The sequence below is a fragment of the Xiphias gladius genome, chromosome 4 (assembly GCF_016859285.1).
Source record: "Xiphias gladius isolate SHS-SW01 ecotype Sanya breed wild chromosome 4, ASM1685928v1, whole genome shotgun sequence".
Classification (NCBI taxonomy): Eukaryota; Metazoa; Chordata; class Actinopteri; order Istiophoriformes; family Xiphiidae; genus Xiphias; species Xiphias gladius.
The window spans coordinates 20,357,948-20,379,550 of NC_053403.1; the positions used below are offsets into that span (position 1 = coordinate 20,357,948).

The window sequence follows — 21,603 nt, forward strand, 5'->3', positions numbered from 1 at the left end:
GACTATTGGCTACCACAAAAAGAACTAAGATCAAACAAGACTATTGGCATTCATTCATAAATTGACACGTCACTAGAGCAATATATTTTCATTAATTCAATTAACTGGCTGACCAAGTAAAGGATCCATCCAAGAGTTAACCAGGCAGGGAAAATTCAGGCCTTATCCATTTAAGACTTATCCGTGAGCTAAGGCCCAGTGGTGTAAGCTGCGAGAACAAACAGCTGCCGTGCGGTAGCAGGTAGATACCTAGATAACAGTTACAAGACTAATGACCTCACTGATAAGCAGATTGAGTCAGCGTGGGAGGCTACAGCAGGACGGGCGCTTGTTTTGACGAGGACATGAGACATCTCGGTGATCGTAAACCCTGACTCCATCAGCAAGCTGATAAACCACATATTTCAGTTTGTCTGCTTCCACAGTAGTGTAGTGGACTTGCCTTAGAGTGGCACCAAGCAACCATGGCTACTGTAGTGTAACCACTTAGTCTCAACACCTGTGGCTTCAGCATATGTGTCCTCCCACCTCCACAACTTCTCACGAATCATTTACTGCTCAACGGATCCATGAGCATTAAAAGGAAACGTGAAGGAGAATAACAGAGCCTCATTCCAGGTGGGCCATCCAAAGACTACTGTTAATATGATAAAGACACAACTGAATTTTTGGTAAAAAAAAAAAACAAAAAAAAAACAACTGACCCTGAAGATTCCATCTCTGTTGAGCAAAGCAGAGAACATGAGGCAACAGCAGATGGGAATGAAGATGAACCTAAACTCTAAGCTGGTTTGTGTCTCACACAGAAATGGATACTAGGGTGTGAACAAAAAATGGAAATTATGGAAATGAATCCAAAATGACTGGGCACTACAGTCTCACGCAAAGCCATGAAATTAAAAACAAATAAAAGTAGCATCTCCATCCAGGACTGACTGTCTGATGAGGATCTACATGTTTGGGCAACTGACTGGTCACTAAACCCGTCTCCGGAACAGTGATTGTCCAATCATAGCTTAGCAACCAAAGGGAAGCATGACAAGTCTATCAAGCTCTGGATTTCAAATTGTTGAAGCAGTGTGCATTGGACTGTAGTAAGAGAGATGCTTGGTGTATATGAGAGTTTAGATGTGGAAGTTACTATAATAGAGGCTCTACCCTGCAGTACAAAAAAAATGATGACTTCTTTGCCTGAGGCTTACAGCTTTGGCCTCAGTCTTCTAGCATGATATCATGTACATGTATGTAGCCATCAAGTTTAAAACCCTTTTAAAGAGTTCTCACTTCAAACAATTCAGCCTGACATGGAGGCTTTAACCAACCTTGTGGAGCTAACAATAATTGGCAAGCTACCTAGTTACAATAAAATATGCTACAGTTTTCAGTTGTCATTTAAGCTGCCAAAATCATTAAACCTGCTTTTGATGTGAAGTGTTTCCAAAATGACTAAGACTATTATCACTGTGAACTGCATATGTGCACTAGTAGGGAAAGTGCCACAGTAGCTTTCCTACTCGAACAGAAGTACCCGTTAAAAATTGACGCTTGCAACAATTTCCACTGAGAAAAACCTCAATGCACTGATAACTGCACTTCTTTTTCTGTGGTGGACGATGCACACCAAGTCTAATAAGTGAGCTAAGCCATAGCTGAGCCATTTCCCAACCTTGGAATATCATTATAATAATAAATTATAATAAATGGAAATGTCTAATTTACGGTATTTCCTTATCTGAGGAGGACTGAGTCTGGAGGGAAACAGATTTGCACAAATAAGGCATTTTGAAATCAGATGGGAGCCCAACAAAGCAATTAAGGCTAAGCATCTGGCTAGAGGGGCTAAGGCATCTAGAGCGTATGTAAAGTAATTATTACGTAATATCAGCGAATTAAGTATTTGACAGAAAACTGCACCAAAACCTAATTATATTTAACCGTAGGTTCAGCATTACCAATACTGAAGTATGAGTCAATTTTACTGTTTGTTAATGAAAGATATTGGGGCTATTAGGAAGAAAAAATGGGAGCAAGACTGTGTTTGCACATTTGTGTGTGTGTGTGTGTGTGTGTGTCAGTAATTAACTACGGGTAGTGCTGGGTGTAATAAAGATAGTGATAGTAGATACCAATAGTTTTTTTTTTTTTGCTAAATAAATGTTATATGTAACATTTTCTTTTCTAAAAAGAAGTAGGTTGTGCTAATGTGGTGATTCACAACAAATAACCCACCAAATTGACCTCTATAAAATATGAGCAATCAATAAAAAGGATGGGAGAAAAGTTCCTATGGTACATATTAGTCTTGTTTCAAATCCTTAAGGGGGAAAAAACTGGAGTTGGGGGTAATGGAATTTACTCATTAGCACCATTTCAAATTGTTGTGTCTGTATCATGACCTTCAGCACAGAGAGGAAACAGTGTGCAGGACCTCCGGTGGAAAGTGGAAGACAATTGAGATGACAATCGAAGCAACCACAAGATTTTCCCACCAAATACGTCTCAGGATTGAGAAAAGGTATAAGGACAGCAGAGGATAGAGGGGTGTGGGCTAGGGGTGTAAACACATGTAAAATTACAAATAAACTTTCAAAACATCTATTTATAGTCACACAAACAATTCTTCAGCACTCAGTCTATCAGTTTTGCACATAACCAGTCACGAACTTGTTCTCACACACTTCCCTCAAACCAACAAAAACCAACCATTCAAAACTGATACCACAAAACCATTGAATCTCTGTCTGAATGTATCAGTGCTGAGGAGGAAACATGCCTACAAGTGAATGTGTAAACAGATTGCCAGGTGCTGCACGGCACTTCAATTTATTCCGAAGAATCTTTCCAATCAACACAATGATTCAGACCCAAGTGGAAGTAATGACGGAATGTCAGATCAGTTGCATGTGAGACCCACCGGTGTGAATGACCTCCATTCAGGTGGAAGATGGATGAATGGTGCTGACAGACTGCTTGCCCATCTAACATTATTCGAGTTATGCATCTACACAATAATGACAGGGAGGTCAGAACAGTGAGTGCAAGAGACAGGCATGCATACAGCAGTGTATACATAACCCTAAAAATAGATCAGGTCACCCTCCAATTTGCTACCACACCACGAGCCCAAGTCAATGCTCCATCAGTATCAGCAATTGTAGGCAGCACTGAGCCGGAGGAACAAAGTTGGACAAGTTCTACACAAGGATATTCTCTTACCGAGAAGCATTTCAAAGTTAACTGCCTTGCTCTGGAGAACCTTGCAAATGACTGATTAGTACAGATGAATAAATATGTCAGCAAACAATTATACGATATGTAAAAAGCAATAACGAGCCTATTTTGACTTAATGCATCTTCGTGGATTAGACAGCTATCGCTACCAAAACAGCCATATAGTAATGTGATATAAATGACTACATGAAACAACCATTTAAGATGGATAGAAATCACATTGCATCTGTCTTTCCAAGGCATGTACAGACCTGGTTGAAATAACTGGCTGAACAAAAGAAAAATAAAAACTGAAAACTGAATAAAATAAATAAAAAAACTAAACTTCCACAATACTATAAAAATTGAAACACAGAGTTTATTAAAGACACAATTATTGGCACCACTGACTAATATTTGGCCTTTGGAAACACTGAAATCTAGAAACTTCATGCACCTGTCTTTTGGTAGTTTCTGCCACTCTTCCATTGCTATGCGTTTGCTAAGCTCTTTTAAGTTTGCAGGAGTCCTTTTTGCAATTGCGGATTTCAGCTCTCTCCAAAGGTTTTCAATAGGATTTAGATCAGGACTCATTGCTGGCCAGTTTTAAAAAGTCCATCTTTCCCTTTTCAACCATTCTTTTGTGCTGCTGGATGTGTGCTATGGGTTGTTGTCCTGCTGATAGACCACAGGCCTTCGCCTCAAAACCTAGAATTCTGACACTGGGTAACACATTTCACGCTAAAATGCCTTGGCAATCTTCTGATTTCATCATTCCTTTGATACATTGATTGCCTCCAGTACCAGAGGCAGCAAAGCAGCCCAGCAACATGATAGGACCTCCGCCATGTTTTACTATAGGTAGGGTGTTCTTTTCCTTATGGGCTTCATTTCGTCACCTATAAACAAACAGATGTACTGGATTTCCAGAGATCTCTACTTTGTTCTACTCTGTCCGTAGAACATTATCCAAGAAAGACTGTGCTTATCTATGAACGTTTTTGGAAACATTAGTCTTGTCTTTTGTACCTTTCTTTCAATATTGGTGTCATCCTTGGCCTTTGCCCGTGCAGCCCTACTTGGTTTAGTGTGTAGCATCTGGTACAGGCTGAAACCAACACTCCTGAATGCTCCAGGTCAGCCTGAAGCTGATGATGTCTTTGCATGGTGTTTTTTCCACAATCCACAACAACCTTTGCAAACTTCACTCATTGAGTTTCTTCTTAGCACAACGTCCTGGAAGCATCTCAACAATTTTATGACCGTGAAACTTCCTGATAACATTACGAACTGTTGAAAATGGGATTTCAAGATCTTTGGCGATTGCCTTGTAGACTTTGGAATTGTTTTTGTTTTTTGTTTTTTTTGGTAATAGCATTTCTGATGTTCTCAGTGAGCTCTTTTGTCTTCACAACTGTGAAAAAGAAACTTTTTAAAAAAGGGGCTGATTACGCACAGGTGAGTCATATGTTTTTTGTTTTGTTTGTAGAACTAATTAATCAAAAGGGTACCAATAATTGTGTCAAGTGAAAATGTTATGTCTGTATTTTTAATTTCACTATACTATTCAGGGGTGCAAATAATTCCAGCCAGGACTGTACATAATCTCCTCCCAAGTATAACTACATCAGTAAGAAGTCTGTGGATATAGCCACTAACAGTCTCCATCCCCGGGGAAAAATGGCAGCTAAAGTTAAGTTGAAATACACTGAAATTCGCTCTCATTCTCCCTGTATTAGTAAAGAGTCTGAGAAAAGTGGCACCAGTGACTTCAACACATTGTGATCAAACAGAAGGTGCACCAAGTTGTTGTGGTGTTTACCTGATCCCGGAGAAGTGGAACCACTGAAAGATCTGTGTGAATGACGGGGTATTAATCTATGTAAGTGAGTAAGCAGCATGAGTGAAAATTGTGAAAACAAGACTTTTCTCTTACTCTTAGTTTATAAGTGCATTTCATCAATGTGTTTGATATAGTTTATGGACAGCTGTTTGCTATCTAGCTAAAGAGTTTTTATTCTAACTAAACGAGTGCACAAATTATTATTCTTCGGACAGTGGCCAGCTTCAGGTAAAAGTAGGGATTACTGATTTGCATATACCCCAGAATAATCAAGGCAGATGCAATCAGATTTGTGATCTAGCTAACAGAAATGCATATATGTGGCTAAGAGTGTAAAAGAGTGCATCTGGATATTATGGATACTAGACATTTGAAATGGCAAGTGTAATTGAAACTATTGATATCAGTGAATTATTAGTGCTGATGCAGGGTTTCCTGTTAATTAATTGAGAGAGTGTTGTATGCGTGTGCCGGGACTGGGCTCATTAACATATGTAATAAACCCTTGACTCCCCCAGCCTGGATCGGTGAGGGTTGTTACTTGTTTGACTCAACGTGAAGCAATGGAGCTGTATATATTGTTCAGTTATTTATTTGTCACAAAGTACCTGGCAATTAAAATATTTGCCTTATATACGGTATTATGTAATAACTAATTAAAAAAAGAACCCAGTGTGCAGTCCTTAATTAGCCTGAGCAAATTCGAAGAGTAAATACTTATCCATTTCATTTGGCATGAAGTTGCCTTTACAAGTATGGCAGCATGAGATACAAGATCAAAGCCTGTATATGATGTGTGGAGATGCAGCAGAAGAGCTTTATTAGGGATGTGGCTAGCTCTGTGCTGTAAGAATGGCTGGACTGAATGCACTGTACGATTGTCTCAGCCTCTGAACATGTGTCCCTTTGGCACACGGTAACGTAAATGCATGTAAAACATACCCAAAAAGGGACTAGTATGTATACCCACGCTCAATAAACAATACTACTGGTACATGCCCTACACAGACACACACCATCCCAGGCTTCTCTGTCACTAGGTGAAGTTGGATGTCTGGGAGGGAGAGAGGGAGGGGGCAGAGGAGAGGACAGGAGGAGAGAGCAAACAGGGGAAATAACAGAGGGAAAGAGAGAAGAGAGGAGATTCTTCTCCTCTAGAGAGAGATTATATTGAGAGAAAGAGGGCTAAACATCCAACAAGAGGACTGTGGCATTACAGAGTGTATAAGAGCAATGAAGACTAACTGAATGGAGGAGACAGCATATTGACAGACTGACACAGACCTAAACAATGAGAGCAAGAGAGATAGCAGAAACTGACAGACAGACAGAGAGGGAGAGTGAATAGGGTGGGTGGCATTGGTGGACAAAGAGGCAGACCTGGCCTCATCTAAACAGCTGCTGTTCTCCCGAACATTGCACCTCAGCTCCAAATTCCTATGGCTATGAGGGGCTGGGGACTGAGTCAGCACTTTTTGTACACACAGCTGAGCCCTCTGCTCAAACGAGCCAGGGGATGTGCTGGCTACAGCCCATGCAAAGGGACATAAAGCAGTCACAACCAGAGGTTTGGAGCTCTGCCTAGCTTTTCCAGACTTCCGCACCTAAACCATAGGCTGTGGTTTAAGTTTCTGTTAAAAATTTAATGAAGTTATGAATTTTTGAAGCACAAAACATGTGCATTACAACACAATTATGATAGAGTTAAAGATTTCCATGTTTTAGAGGCAACTGGAATTGATGTAATAAAGGTGGTGCAGCATTATGACACAATATCAAACAAGGCAGCAAATTATATATGTAAGTGAAAGATAGTCAAAGCATAATGGCAGAGGCAGAGCTATTGCAGTGAGCAAAGAAAAACATTCCTATCAATAAAACATAAAGCATTAAACAAGCACCGGCTGTGGATGACTAACTGGTTTGAATGAGATACCACAAAACAACAGCACCAACAGAAAACAGATAAAAAGAAGGAACAGATTCCCAAAACTACAAAAAATTCAAAAGAAATACAATAATTTCCCTGCTAACACGAGTAAAAGCCTCAAGTAGACATAAACAGAGGCAAAGTGCATTCCTTGGTATCTCCCCATAATATCACAGCTGGAGTTTCATGCCAAACTGCCTGCTGTTTCTCTGCATGTCAGAGAAAGATCCTGTGATACACAGGAGCGAAGGGAGGAGCGAACTGAAGGAGGAGAAACCAAAGAGAGAGGATCACATGCTGCAGTTTTCTTCCATGTTATTTATGAACTTGTGCCCTGACAAGGTTCTTGAGGGTGCTGGTTTTAAGAGAAGCTAATAGGTTTTATCCTAGGGTCGGAGACAGTGGAGGGTCGGGCAGCAGGCGCACTCCCTTGCTGATAGATTTATATGGGAAAGAACGGGCTGAATTAACATTGTGTTTTAAATGTAAAGTTATTCGCCTCTTGTGGAAACCCATCTCTATCTTGTCTTTTTAGGATTGGTATAATTAAGAAAATTAATTAATTTAGAAATACTACATAAAAAAAAAAAATTTGTGTAAAGAGTTTGGATGGCATCTAGTAAAAACTGTGTGGAAACCAAATTGATTCTATGGGGGGGCTGCTGCTTTACCTGGTCTGAGATTGTATAATTTCCACTGTGTCCACACATCTTCTAACGTAATACCAGAGAACATCTCTCTCTCTCTCTGTTTCTCGGCAGAATATTTTTGATTGTCAGTAGACCTTTCTCACAATAGCAGAACGAACACGTACAGGAGGGGTAGAACAAAGGGAGGTTAAACTTTGAAGGATCAACATTTTATTAAGCTTCGTTCCCCATCAAAAGTTTATCACAGTACATACAACATGAAATTCAATACTGGTGAATATGTGCCATACAATGAACATGTAGTATGATAATAGAATCAGTAGTTTAAGTGAGACACTGATATTAAGCAGAATGTATTATCATTTATAGGCTTTGTACTACAACAGGCATAAAGATCAGTAAGATAAATTTTCAGGAATATTCCTTTTAACTGCCGTTGTATTTACTATGAACTCCATATCGTTTTATGAATCAAGAAACGAAGGAATGTCTGGCGATCCGTTTTCTGCTGATGTTTTGAATTGGGTTTTGCTTACATCTTCCTACTAGTATGGATGTACTCCCCTTCACTGCTACATACTCCCTGTTCAGTGAGTATGGGAAGAGAAAAAACTATGCAAGCAAGGATTTTCCCCAGTTGGCTGTGGGACCATTTCAGTTGAAAGGGTGGAGGGGTAGAAAACCCTTTGACAACAACAAAAAAAAAAATTTATGACCATACATTTTTGCTCTGTCTGTAACGTTCTAATGTGTGTGTGTGTGCGTGTGTTACTGGTGTAAACTTAGCTGACAGACGAGAAGGAAGACTTGCTCCTCAGAGCTAAAGAGTCATTACACGTAGAGCAGACCTGAAATTGTTAAAATCAGCACTAAAGCCTCTCATAATTTCCCAGAAATCAAAATTCCTCTTGCATGCTAATGCCAGGAGCCTGATATCTGTAGCAATTACTTAAGTAAAAGCACTGGATGAGGTTGTAGTTATATTTTGTACACTATCATCTGCATCCATATAAGTCATGCTGATTCCTAAGAAGCCAGAAGTAATGACATAACCTGTGCTTATGCAAGTACATGGTGTGTGCTTCATGCTAAAAATAGGTCCATTAACATTATATTGTTAATGGAAACATTATAGTGAGCTAAAAGCAGCCAACTGAGAACCTTAATTTTCATTTGATTTGTAAACACTGTCTGAAGTGATGGAAAGACAGCTGAGCAGAGGTCAGTCAAACCCACCTAACAGGCCGTGCAGGGGAAAAATGGGGTAGAAAAAAAAAAAAAAAGAAAGCAAAGAGATGGGAGGAAGATATAAAGAGAAGGTGAAGAAAAGCGAGAAAGGGGAAGGGGGAGGAGAGACAATTTGCAGTCAGATCCCGAGGGAACTGAGAGGTTGGCTAATAATCTGCTCTGCAGTGTGTCCTCTGGGAGACAGAAAGGAAGCCCACCCTTCCCCTTCCACTTTCTAATGACACATCAGCAGTCATTAATCTGCCTACAAAAGCTCCCAGACAGATTGACTAAGTGTTTTTAAAAGCCACCTGTGAGTATTCTGCAACATACAATTTCATGTTACCCTGGCAAAGGTCCAGGTAATCATCAACATGCACTCCAACTATGGCATCACAGCTTCCAAAGATCCATTGGTTGTACTTGGATGACTGGTCTAATCATTAATTAAACATACCTCACTAGCCATCCCATTAGAACTTAAATGTTATTAAAAAAAATTGTTGGTTTCTTGTCAATTATGCTATACCAAATGGGGGCGACAAATCTTAGTGGACAGATGGAGTTAACTGTTGGTATCTAACAGCAGTTAGATGTTTTAAAGGGGCGCTCCACCAAGGTCAGTGTATTCATTGTGCGCAGTATTCCTTAACCTGTCGAAACTGTTGTATAATGTTTCTGTCATAGTGTCTTCTTTGGCTATGTAGGGTGCTTTCCAAAGTCTGAGAAAATAACCCTGATAATGTCATTAGGGTTATCTGGACTGGGACTTGGAGGATAAGCTTTAAACAGATAACCAGCAATATAAATTGAAGTAAGAAATTTAAAATATGTGAAAGGGGAGGGTCCCATGAAAGACACTACTGATTCAATTTGCATTATGGGAATTGTAGGATCCAGTGTTTTGGGGGCTTGACCTATAACAGGGCCGGTCAAAATGAACTGGACTCTGCAGAACAGATTTCAACCATTCTGTGTTTAATCTGCCTCTCGCAAGTGCCCCAACTTTATGGAAGTAGAATACTAAATTGCCTCTTTAAAGGTGAAGTCTACTATTCATACAGTGTGTTTTATGAAATCATGAACAACTTTATTATATTCAAAACACGTTTCTCTTAACTCAGTTCTCATTCCTCATAACTAATGGAACCAGCCACACTCATTTTGCTCAGGCTGGAACAATTAAATCAGGTACCTTAAATGACTCCATGTAAATGGATGACTTATCTTTTTTTTTCTTCTGGGAGGTTTGTTTAGAATGTTGCAGGGTTAACTTAGGCTAAGAGTAAATGAAATGTGGAGGGCAAAATAAGCATAATAAGCCTATAAGCGTGTGCTGAACTGCTCCCTCTGGGATATTAAACTCTGGTGTGAGCAGCAGACACCGGGAGAGCTGAGGAGGTACATAGGCCCCTCCGCTATGTCTGATTGTTTATGAGTCCACTCAGGACAACAGAAAAAGCTCTGTGTGTGTGTGTGTGTGTGTGTGAGAAATAAATACTCTAAGATCTTAGAGCTAAGAGCTTATGAGTGTTGAAGTGAGCAACCAGAGATCTACTGTATGTGAGCTGGTGTGAAAAGGGAATCCACCAGCAAGGAAATAAACATGACTGTGACCTTGCACCTTCCCAACGACACCAAATTGCTGGAAAAGAGTGAGTCACAGAGTACACAATGACACAATGCAAGACAGCTGTCCCACTTCCTCGTATGACATCATGTACCCATTGGGTCCAGACTAGCACACAGAGTCCTTGTGGTTCCTTCCCATTCTCTGTGTCACCCACAACTACCAGACAGCCAGCCAGGAAACAGCAGAACAACCAGAGGGGTAACAAGGATGTCCAGAGAGATTCCCAGCCATACAGGATTTTAAGGTCCAATAGTAATACTGACATTACGGATATTAATGATACAGACTACCAGCGACAACATTTATTTTCCTATCATCACTCAAATTTGAGTTTTTCCTTTTCAAAATTTGACTATTAAATCCTTTGAAGCCTGAGTAGAATTTATCTAAACACCACAGTCCTATAATTATCAGCAGCCATTTCAGTAACTTCATTTTCTTCATGGATATATTATAGTCTAAAAGCACCTAGTCATGATCATGACCAAAACACCATAAAACACTGTTTCATAATCAACTTTCCACTCTGTCTTTATTATCCACCATGGGATGCCAAAAATAAAAGCACTAGAGTACATTTCCTCCATGATCTCTACCTGAACAGGGTACACTGTACAACATCACTGATGTTGCTATAGTTACTGCTACAACACAACTGGCAGAGCAGCTAGCAATCAGTTAAGCTTAAAGTGGTCTGAACACGTGCAGTGGTGGTGTGGACAAAGTATGAGGCCAGAGGTTTGAAGGCACGGCCTTGCATACAGGGATGTTACAGGGAGTAATGGAAGCTTTTCTGGTCTGGCAAATAACGGGAGTAACAAGGAGGGACTCCAGTCTGTGCAGAGCAGCTAGCAATCAGTTAAGCTTAAAGTGGCCTGAACACGTGCAGTGGTGGTGTGGACAAAGTATGAGGCCAGAGGTTTGAAGGCACAGCCTTGCATACAGGGAAGTTACAGGGAGTAATGGAAGCTTTTCTGGTCTGGCAAATAACGGGAGTAACAAGGAGGGACTCCAGTCTGTGCACTATGAGATGGCCTAGTTAGGCAAAATCTCAATAATAAGCATATGTGCATGTGTGTGTGATTACGTGTGCACCTCCACTGTGAGTAGTGTGTGAGGCATGCTGCCAATGAAAGCCATGCAGGGTGGAGCACGCATCTATTGCAGCTGAACAGCTGGCCACTACGGGCTAACATTGAGTCTTTATTGAGATGAGGTCAGACTGCATGCCCCCAGTTTGCCAACTGCAGCCTGGCATGGCGGCCCATTTTCTTCAGCTGCCCCACAATCTCTTTCCCAAAATAGGGAAGGAGATTAGGACAAAAAAAAACACAAAATGATGGGTTAAAAGTAAGAAAGCAGGACATCTATGAGAAATGAGTGCAAGTTTTGTGTCCATAGAAAACTGAAAAAAATCTTTATTTCATTGAAAACATGAGATTAAATGACAAATAAGCAAGATGTTAAGATATCTTGGCAGGCTTACAGTGAATATCACAAGCCAGGTTGTAAGAGAATAAATACAACCGCAGGCCTAAGCTAGTGATATTGGTAGACCCAGTAACTTGCTGTAGTATATTAAAGAGTCAGGATACAACATACTTGCCCGTGTCCATTCCCCCTGTGGCTGTAGGTTATATAGGGCTCTCTATTTAAGCTGCAATTAGGTCACCAAACAAGAAGAAAAGCAAACCCAATACAAATTTGTCTTCTTCTCTGGCTCATATATGTTCTCAGGAAGAAAAGGGAACACTGCTGCACCTATGCTACAGCTGTGACAAAGGTATAGTAGTTCCCTTTTTCAAAACTGTGTTTTGAGTATGTGTTAACGCTATCTGTCTGATCCTATTTCTTATAAGATACAGTCAGTCATGTGCACTCCCTGGCTCTGCTGGCAAGTATAAATACTGGGCCATAATGGTATCATATCACTTCAGCTAAAATTTAGCTTGTAAATGTCCAACTACTACAAAAGGTGTTGCATGTGTATCAGGTGTGCTTTTTCCTTTGACCCTCTGGCTGGGTGCTCTGCCAAGAAAAAGACAACACGGGAGTGGTGGAACTCCAAAAACTTTAGAGGACAAGACCTAATGTCTATTTTACCATAGTTTTGTTGATGGCTACACCAAAGGTGTGGTCTAATATCTTGTGGACTTGCGTTATCACGATGCTAAAACCATGCCAAAGCAATCCCTTTCATCCCTTCTCAAAAGATTGAAATCTACTCTTCAGTGTTGTCTGCTACCACATCCAGCAGTCTATGGCTCAGTGTTTTTTATTGACTACTGATAGAGCACATAAATAGCTTATCCCAAAACCTTTGTCTGTGGCACAGCATCACAATGTGATTCATTTAATCAATTGATCTTCAATTCACCCCACTTAGCCCTAACGCAACACCCTTATGGAGACTTTGCTTAAACTGGTTGACCATTTGGTCCTGCATCATCCCACAAAGAATACTCAAAATACATACATCTATTGTTGAATTTCACTTATCACACATGTCCATAAAACCTTTTTTCAACACACTTACTCTCTAAATGTTTTCCATGGACAAACACTTTTAAAAAAGTATATCCCAAAATCTCCACTGTTATAAAGTCCAAGACAGCCAACACACCAGGGCTTCTGAGTTATAAACTTGTTGCTTGTTGATCCAGAAGTATTGTTTACATGGGTTTGTCCATTTTTCAAATAGTGACACCTGACATGATGAGTAAATTTAAATCTCTCAAAAATTGTTACGAGCCTTTTTCATTTGTGAATCTTAAATAAAGTACAGCACAATACCCCTTTTGGAGAAGAATCTACCTGACATAAGCAACGGCTCTCTAAGGACACGTGTGTCTGGTCTACCTGATCAAAATAATCAATTAATTTTGTGTACATAACTTCAGCTTTGTTGACTTCTAAGTACAAACTCTGCAACTCAGTTAAATTCATTGATGAATTGTAGAAGCCGGACAATACTCCTAAAAATCCCTCTGGAGTAGAAAACAATAAAGCGGCAACATGGGTCTTCTACACAACTACGACAGCTTGGACACATCTGCATATTGTCTGTTGTGTCTGGTCGAGCACAGTCAGAGAGTTTCTAGTGTCAATACAGGCAAATGTCAGCATGAAGTCACCACTTGGCACCCAAGCATAGGGCACCTCTCCTTAAAGGCCAGGGCACACCAGCATTGTTGCAGAGCCAGCTAAAGAGCCAGCTGATCTGCTACAGGTTTTCTGTAGCAGATCGGCCTTGGTCTAGCAACCGGGGAAAAAAATAGAGTGCCCTAAAAGAAACAATACATGTGTAATGAATAAACACGGTTGGGTAAGACTTTGGACAGAGGGGAAAGTACCTCTTTATACTACAAAAATCACCAAATCCAGCCACTTCCAGTATTTTACCAGCCAGTATAGGTCCATTTTTAGCACAGAACTGGTTGTCCAGATGGAGGCTGGCAGGGTTATTTAACTTAGCAGTCACAGCCAAAACGTACCACTATTTGACTGATTTAACTGCCATCTTGTCTGTCTTTGATAATGCCACTCTAAAATGGGCCACACTGCGGCCTGTTTTACATCAGTTAAATGGTTTGAGCGACAAAATAAGAAAAAATGATGCAAGCAAATATTCCCAAATGCACTCTCTTTCAATTATACTTTTTTCCTTATTGCCTGTTGTATTATTAATTTTTCTTGATCCAGGGCAATGATTTGCTCCTGCTCAGCCTCAAAATGCTGCTTCTTTCAGGGCTTTAAAGGACAAGCAAGCCAGCCAGGCATGCTCCGGCAGTTAGCTTGGCCTCTTCGCCAAATAAAAAAGGTGAGTTGGTCACATTCCTGCTTCATGGACAAACCAAACCCCCCAATGTCACACACACATACGCACACACAGTCCTTTTGCACAAATGATTGACTTGTTTGTGTGTGTGGTCCTCCTGCCTCCAGTGTGTTGTATTTTCTAACCTTGCTTTAACCAGAGGAGTGTAAAAGTTACAAAACACCTAACCCAAACTTCGCTCCTCATTATAAACTAATCAAACCCTGGGTAAAACATTTATACTGTACAAGTGATCTCTCTGTACATCTGCATCAGATGGTAACATAACACAACTGTTTTACTTTATTACAAGATCTATCTGATATAGACAGCTAGATAGGTTATCAACAAGTTTTTACGTACACACCCATAAAAAAATGAAAACAAACTGACATGCAAAGTAGCTCAGAAAACAAAATTAAACTGAGGAGGGCTAGTACAATGACAGAAAGGCAATGACTTTATGTAAGAGTGCATTTTCATTAAAAAAATGGTGGCCTGGAGGATAGGACATCTTTATGAGACCTTTCCTGGATTCATATCAAAACTTTAAGTGGGTCTGCTTAAGATCGTCCTCACTATAGTTAATGTCCTTCTGTGTGTTTGGTTTCTCCTTCTCATTGTCAACTTGGTACCACCTTTTTTACACAACATAAAGGTTTTTGACATGTCTTCTGTTCCAGTCTTGTAACTCCAGCACGCTGTCATGCAATATGCTTTTTCCAAAAAATAAAAAAAAATTTAATTACACAAAAATAAACTGGCCTTGCTTTTAGTTTTAGGGAGGGTTTGAGTGAGGAGAGAGCAGGCCAACAGTGCTCCACTACTACTATAAAAGGAATGTGATGGGGAAGGGAGGGCCACTGCACCACCATTATTAGCCTATCATCTTACCAAAAAGACAAGGGGGCTGAATGCATGGGCCAAACAAGAGGAAACTTTATAAAAAAAAAAAAAAAAAAAAAGCTTGCTTACCCCAGTCCAAAAACTCCAGAATATTTTTCTCCCTTCTAAGTGGGGAGTTGTTGCACTCATCATAGAGGCAGACCAGAATATCCAGCAGCGTTTCCACACTCAGGCACTGGCCATTGGACTGAGCTGGCCCGTCCAGGATCAGCTTCTCCAGCTTCTTCAAACGCACCTCTCCAGACATTATTCCGGCCTCTTGGTTTTTTAAGTAATAGTGATGGTGGAGGTGGGGGGTGTGCAAACACCTCCTCGGCCCGTTAGTTAGCGCAGAGAGGCCTGTAAAGAAGTTCGCTCACCTTGAATATGTCTAGAAAATAATAAAACTTTGAATAGAGGGCAAGCCGGGACTAATTCCGCGTCAAAACCGACCTATTCATGATCTCCCTCTCGAATTCCACTATCTAGGGGGTGGAAAAATCGTGTATCAGTTCCCCACTTCATAATACCTATCCAAAAAGGGTACATAAGAAAAGGGGTAGTCACAATTACAGACCCTGGCTGCCCCGGGCCGGCTGATTTTGATGAAATCCCAAGTTTGCTGGAACTTTCTGGCCTTCTCTGTGAGGAAAATGGAAAATAATTGAGTCGATGCGGTTCAACAGATCCCCTTGAGTTGTTGTTGCAGATATCTGAGATTCTCCATTCTTGCAGCAACCCAAAAATGCAAGACAGATCTGCAATGCTACAAAGCCCCAGCGCCCCTCCTCTGCTCCAGGAATGGAAGGGCGACACAAGCTTAGTTAGCAGCCTGCTAGGTTAGCTGTTTAGCTACCCAGCGAGCTAACGTTAACGCTTCTTCTCTCCGTTCCTAAATGCCACCATTGCCCCCTTTTATCCCAGGAGTTCACACAGAATATACATAGTATTAACAAAGATTAACTGAATTCGGCCGTTTCAACAGTAAGGTTTTTTTTTAATCCAACTAGAAAATATCCCCTTGTTTATCACAACTCAATGCTGGTAGATATGTTCTTTAAATTCCATTCTTCTTCCAGAAACCAAAGTGTCTTCTTTAGTTTCTTCACAGTTCCAAACGACGGTTATTTCAAGAGTTCCAATAGCCCGTAAATTAGCCGTCAAAAATGCGGGTCCTTTTTGAAGGTTACAGAGGAGCTCGTTTCCCGTCAAGAGGAAAGCTGTAGTCTAGTCCTGCTTATTCCAAATACGGGACACAGCCTAAATTCCCCTTGTCCTTTCCTGTGCGTCGCCTGGCTCCGCCGCCGGTCGGTCGCTTCTTGCAGTCTTTGCACAGTCAAGCTATCAGCAGCTTGCTGCCAGAGACTTTCTACAGGAAAGGAAAACAAGTAGACACTTCTATCAGTAACGTCGCGCTGGATTGTGGGAAGTAGGGCACGGTCGTAAAACATGAATGAGTCACAGATGGACGCTGAGCTCGCAACGCTGCTTGTACAAATTGAAAACACAACTTATGAACCCTTTACCTCTTTTTCACTCAACGAAAAATTTCTGCTGCACGTTCGTTTCCAGTGCTTCCTGTGTCGTATTTATACAAAAAAATGTGACCCCCCCCCACACACACACACACACACACACACACACACCGATACACACACACACACACACACACACACACACACACACACACACACACACACACACACACACACACACACTTTTGCGCATGCGTACAGCTCCGAATCCTCAAGTCCGCCATCTTTGCTGTTCTTCAGTGTGAGTGCGTCGATTCGTTTACAGCTAGTAGTCGATCTTCTAGCATTACAGCATCTCTGGTTGCTGCTGCAGGCAAAATCACAGATCATCATCATGGCGCCCGACACGGCCACAGCATCTGCTCTGCGGAGGGGGGGGGCTGTCAATATTGTGAATGGAAACAGCGGAGTGTCTGTCAGTCTGCTGGTGGCGTGGTGCGGAGAAGACACATTTTCTCCAGACTGGAATAAAAGTGACTGCTGTCCCTTTATCTGGCTGGACACTGGCTGAAACACTGGATATACAGTAGCCTCTAATTCAGTGGTGTGCCTCAGTATAACCTGTGCTGTGGCGTGATAGCTGTTGCAGTGGGCCACATGCACACACCCTTGCCTAGATTGCCTGTGCGTTGCATTCATGCAAATGTATAAACTTGCAAATTCTGAAATTTCATGGCAGGTTATGGTACCCCGGCTACAACTGAGCCATGAAACTTGTTTATTTGTATAAGAATAGTACTGTATTCCCACATATCTACATTGACGGTTAAACTTAATCAACTAAATTGAATCACACCTTCGTTATGACAACAGAAATAGCAACTTAGAGAACTGTGTCTCACCAGGCCTTTGCCTGCAGGATCCTTGCAGGATCACAGCATAGAGGTGTGTCAAGATGATTTTCTGCCTCTGTCACTGTTCTCACGGGAGAGAGAGTCTTGAAGCTAAGAGCAAACTAACTTTAAACCAGCTTGTAGACTAGAACAGGATTTTCTGATGACTCTGAGGTCTGCTGAGTTCCTGTAGCAAAAATGAATCAGATATTTCATATGCACAAATCAATATTTGAGAATCGCACAGAAATCCATACAGTGGGTGTGTCACACAGACTCACCCAATGAATCAATGAATCAAACTATCATCCTTTTTGTCTGTCATACTGAGTGAAAGGAACAAGGTAGCATCTACCTGTTTAGCTGGCCATCAAGCTCACATTTCTATCTAACAATATATTGTATAAAAATACTAGTAGTCATGCCGTACATGTCATCACATAACTCATTTAACACTATTATGTTAAAAGTTATATGTGACAGTATAATCCAGCTCTATTAGACAAACTATTCAGTGACATTTTATGCAGTTTTACAGTGTTATTCTGAACTTATTATCATCGCTTGTTTGGAAATGTCCCATCCTTTTGAAGTGTGGTGCCTATCACTGCTCAGACTAAATCTATTAATGATTTGCAACCTACAAAGCAGCTGAATCTTAGGGTGGAACGAAGCCAGAGATAGAAGCCTTGTGAGTGCTTGTATATGTGTCGGTATATCTTTGCCAGGGAGAAGAAAGGTACAAATTGATTATGTTGGTTTGGAAAGTTCCTCTTTGTAAAAATACATGAGCAACAGTTTATAACAATCTAATAATACTAGTAAAGATGAGAACATGTCTTTGCTCTTTCTCTTTATTGCACATATATTACTCTCTCCCATGTTTGGCACTGCAGAACCAGGTCACCTTATCAAAGGGAAAATCCACTCCAAAATCAATTTGACATGTATTATATCTATTATGTTGATCATAGATTGAATTTTTGAGTATGTTGGTTTTATTATTGTTATTTTTTTTTTAGTATTTCCTTTCATGTAACTTACGACTATTTGGATATTTTTGATGTATCTGAAGTATTCTTGTTACAATTGATATGTTACTGTCTCTGTACTCCCCCTTTCTGGGATTGATGTACTTCTGATTTAGTTTTATTGTGTACTTCTTGAGTTGTTAATTGTTTGGAGATGTTTATCACCTTGGGTTTGTTAAATGATAAATCACATCTGTCATCATAAAGCCGATTGGTATATATTTTAATGATATATCTGAAGTATTCTTGTTACAATTGATATGTTACCGTCTCTGTACTCCCCTTTTCTGAGATGGCTGTACTTCTGATTTAGTTTTTATTGTATACTTCTTGAATTGTTAATTGTTTGGAGATGTTTATCACCTTGGGTGTGTTAAATGATTAATCACATCTGTCATCATAAAGCCATTTGGTATATATTTTAATGGTATATATGCGTGTAGTAGTAAGTTTTCAACATTTTGACCTGACAAGAGTTGACTGGGATAAAAAGTTTTCCAGTATATAAATGTATGGGTTGGAGTGAGTGCAGGTGTTATTCATAGTTGATGAAAAAATTAAGTTTAATAGCAGAGAACGCTGTTCATGATGTCATTACAGTAAATCTTGGAACATACTATTACAGCAGCAGTAGTAATTTTACTGATATATTGCAGCCTTTTTGACTGACGAAGCCTTACATTAAAAAAAAACTATTAAGCATGTAAAGTCTCAGAATATGTAATAAATATAAACTATATTTATTTGTTATGTCTTTTAAATGTAGCATTTTAAATTACATTAAGAAATGCATTAGAACATTATTTTAAAAAAAACAATAAAAAGGGAAATAAAATCAATTAAATTATAATAATAATGAAATAAAATAAATACTAAAATAAAATAGAAATGGACAAAAGATACTAGACCAGATACTAGATAAAGGCAATAAAAATGCAGTAGAGAAATTAATCAGTCAAAGGCTATATAAATCCCAGTAGACAATGCCAGCAATTGTGAAACAATGGCATCATCGATCCGAGTCTTGATAGGGGTTTCTGGTTTGGGAAGACAGCTGACTTCACCTTCCCAAAATTCAGTGTAAATACTGTGTTTAGGGTGGATGTCCCCTTTATAGCCACTAGCTACTTGAATAACACTACAGTAGCGCCCTCAGCTGTACAAAAGGCCTTCCCACAACTGTATAAAGTCGGATGTTTTTGTCGATTTCTGCAGTCACACATACACACACGCGTGTGTGTGTGTATATAAAGATATAAAATATTGATTTCAACCATTTACAGGCTGTTTTCTCAGCCACAGAACTTATCATACATCATGGCCTATAAAGCTGATCATTTTTGGATTTCATTGATACAACCGTGTCTATCCACCTTCCAATATTACATATCCAGAGCACTAAAAGTCTTTCCTATTTTTTTTAATTAAAAGTTAATGAAAATATTTGTTGTTAGTCCTATCTAATCATGTCTGATCCTATTTGGTTAGGTCTACACTGCTGGCATTAAACCCTCTGTTTCTGTGCTGATTAGCCTGTCATTAGTTGTGTGAAATGCAATTAGACTGTCGTGTACTTTGTCTAGATGTGGAGGCCATTGAGCAATAATTGTATTGTCCTTGCACAGGTCTAGCACTTTCCCCTTCTGACAGACTGATCAATGATTATTGGCAGCCAGCTCAATGGATTTGATCCAGACTTGCAGTGTATCTTTGACATTTACAGCCCAATACAAAAAAACTTGTATGGGCCATTAAGGTGCAAAGCAGAGTGGTTCATTTCCCCAAATATTTGATGTTACGATAAAGCAGGCAATAATAGATCAGGGAGTTGCTGACAGTACAGCCATGTGAATAATGAGAAATTTACACTGCCCACCAACACAAGTTCAATATTGAATTTCTGGAGCATGCAGCAGCTCTGCCTTGTTCCCAGGGAGACATCTATAATGAGATGCTGTAATAATAATGCAATAATGTGTAAACGTCATGGAAAACTACCAAACTGCAGACAGTTCTTCCTCCTGAAGGGCTCGCTGTAATATTTGTCTGCTATAAGCATTTGGAGTTGGTCTTCTACAAACAGCAGTATTTTCAAGCAAAGAGGGTTTCATGATTCACAAATGGAAGGGAATGACCCATAAATTGAACTGCTTTTGAATGCAAATGGCTAGATGTTAATTAACACCTTTGTTGTTTATTGTAGGAGCTTGTTGGCCTTTGATTGAAAAGAAATGGCACCTGAGAGCATCAGATGTAGCTTTGAACAAGGCAACTTGGCTTTGATTGGCATGGGAAGGAAGAAGGACTGAGAAATATCACACAAAGGGCATCTTAATTTCCCGAATTAGGGGTTGCAATCTAAGGAAAAGAGGACAGCATAGGCCTATGTATTTTAGGCTTTGGAGAACGCACTTAGACTGGCCTTTGGCTGGACTGGACAATAGATGTTCTGTGAATTTACATGTCTGCAATGATGATTCTGAAATCAGACAATCTGAAAGGACAGTTTGTACCTTACCTGTGGGCTTAGAAGGTGAAGCTGTGTTGATGAGTTTATGCTGATCATATTTAGGGTTCCAGTATTTAATAACCCAATTGGAATGATTAATAAAAAGTTTCTGTTTTCATTTGTCAAACTTGAAAACTGAATTCTTTTTCTCAAATTTGTGCAACTATAGGATTATGTATTGATGAGAAATGTGTATGTTATCATTTTGTCCATATTTACTATGTTGTATATATATTAATTTTTTATGTAGTTTTATTCTATTTCTAGGGTCCCTGTTTAACATCTGGCTGGGGACAACAGATGAAAATTTGCCTTTTAGGCTAACTCCGACTCATTCAAAGTATTTTCTCTGTTTATTAGTGTTTAACTAATGAGGACTGTCCCCATCATATAAACAACTGAAAAAATAATTAAAAGTATCTTATGATTTAACTTTATTTTTTCTGCAATAATTTTGTAAGAAAAGATTCAACATTTGAAAATGTGTAATGCCATGCAAT

The 21,603-nt window shown here is 39.8% G+C and overlaps 1 protein-coding gene across 3 annotated transcripts in view; it reads right to left on the bottom strand.

Moving 5' to 3' along the window:
* cdc42bpab (CDC42 binding protein kinase alpha (DMPK-like) b) overlaps positions 1-16,774 on the bottom strand; it is an 83,246-nt gene extending 66,472 nt beyond the window's left edge. For all 3 annotated transcript variants that reach the window (XM_040125066.1, XM_040125064.1, XM_040125065.1), the window contains exons 1-2: positions 16,722-16,774; positions 15,286-16,564 (exon numbers count right to left, since the gene is read on the bottom strand). In XM_040125066.1, the coding sequence (XP_039981000.1) occupies positions 15,286-15,463 (178 nt within the window). In that variant the 5' untranslated portion in view covers positions 15,464-16,564; positions 16,722-16,774. The remainder of the gene's footprint in view (positions 1-15,285; positions 16,565-16,721) is intronic.
* Positions 16,775-21,603: the final 4,829 nt, after the last annotated feature.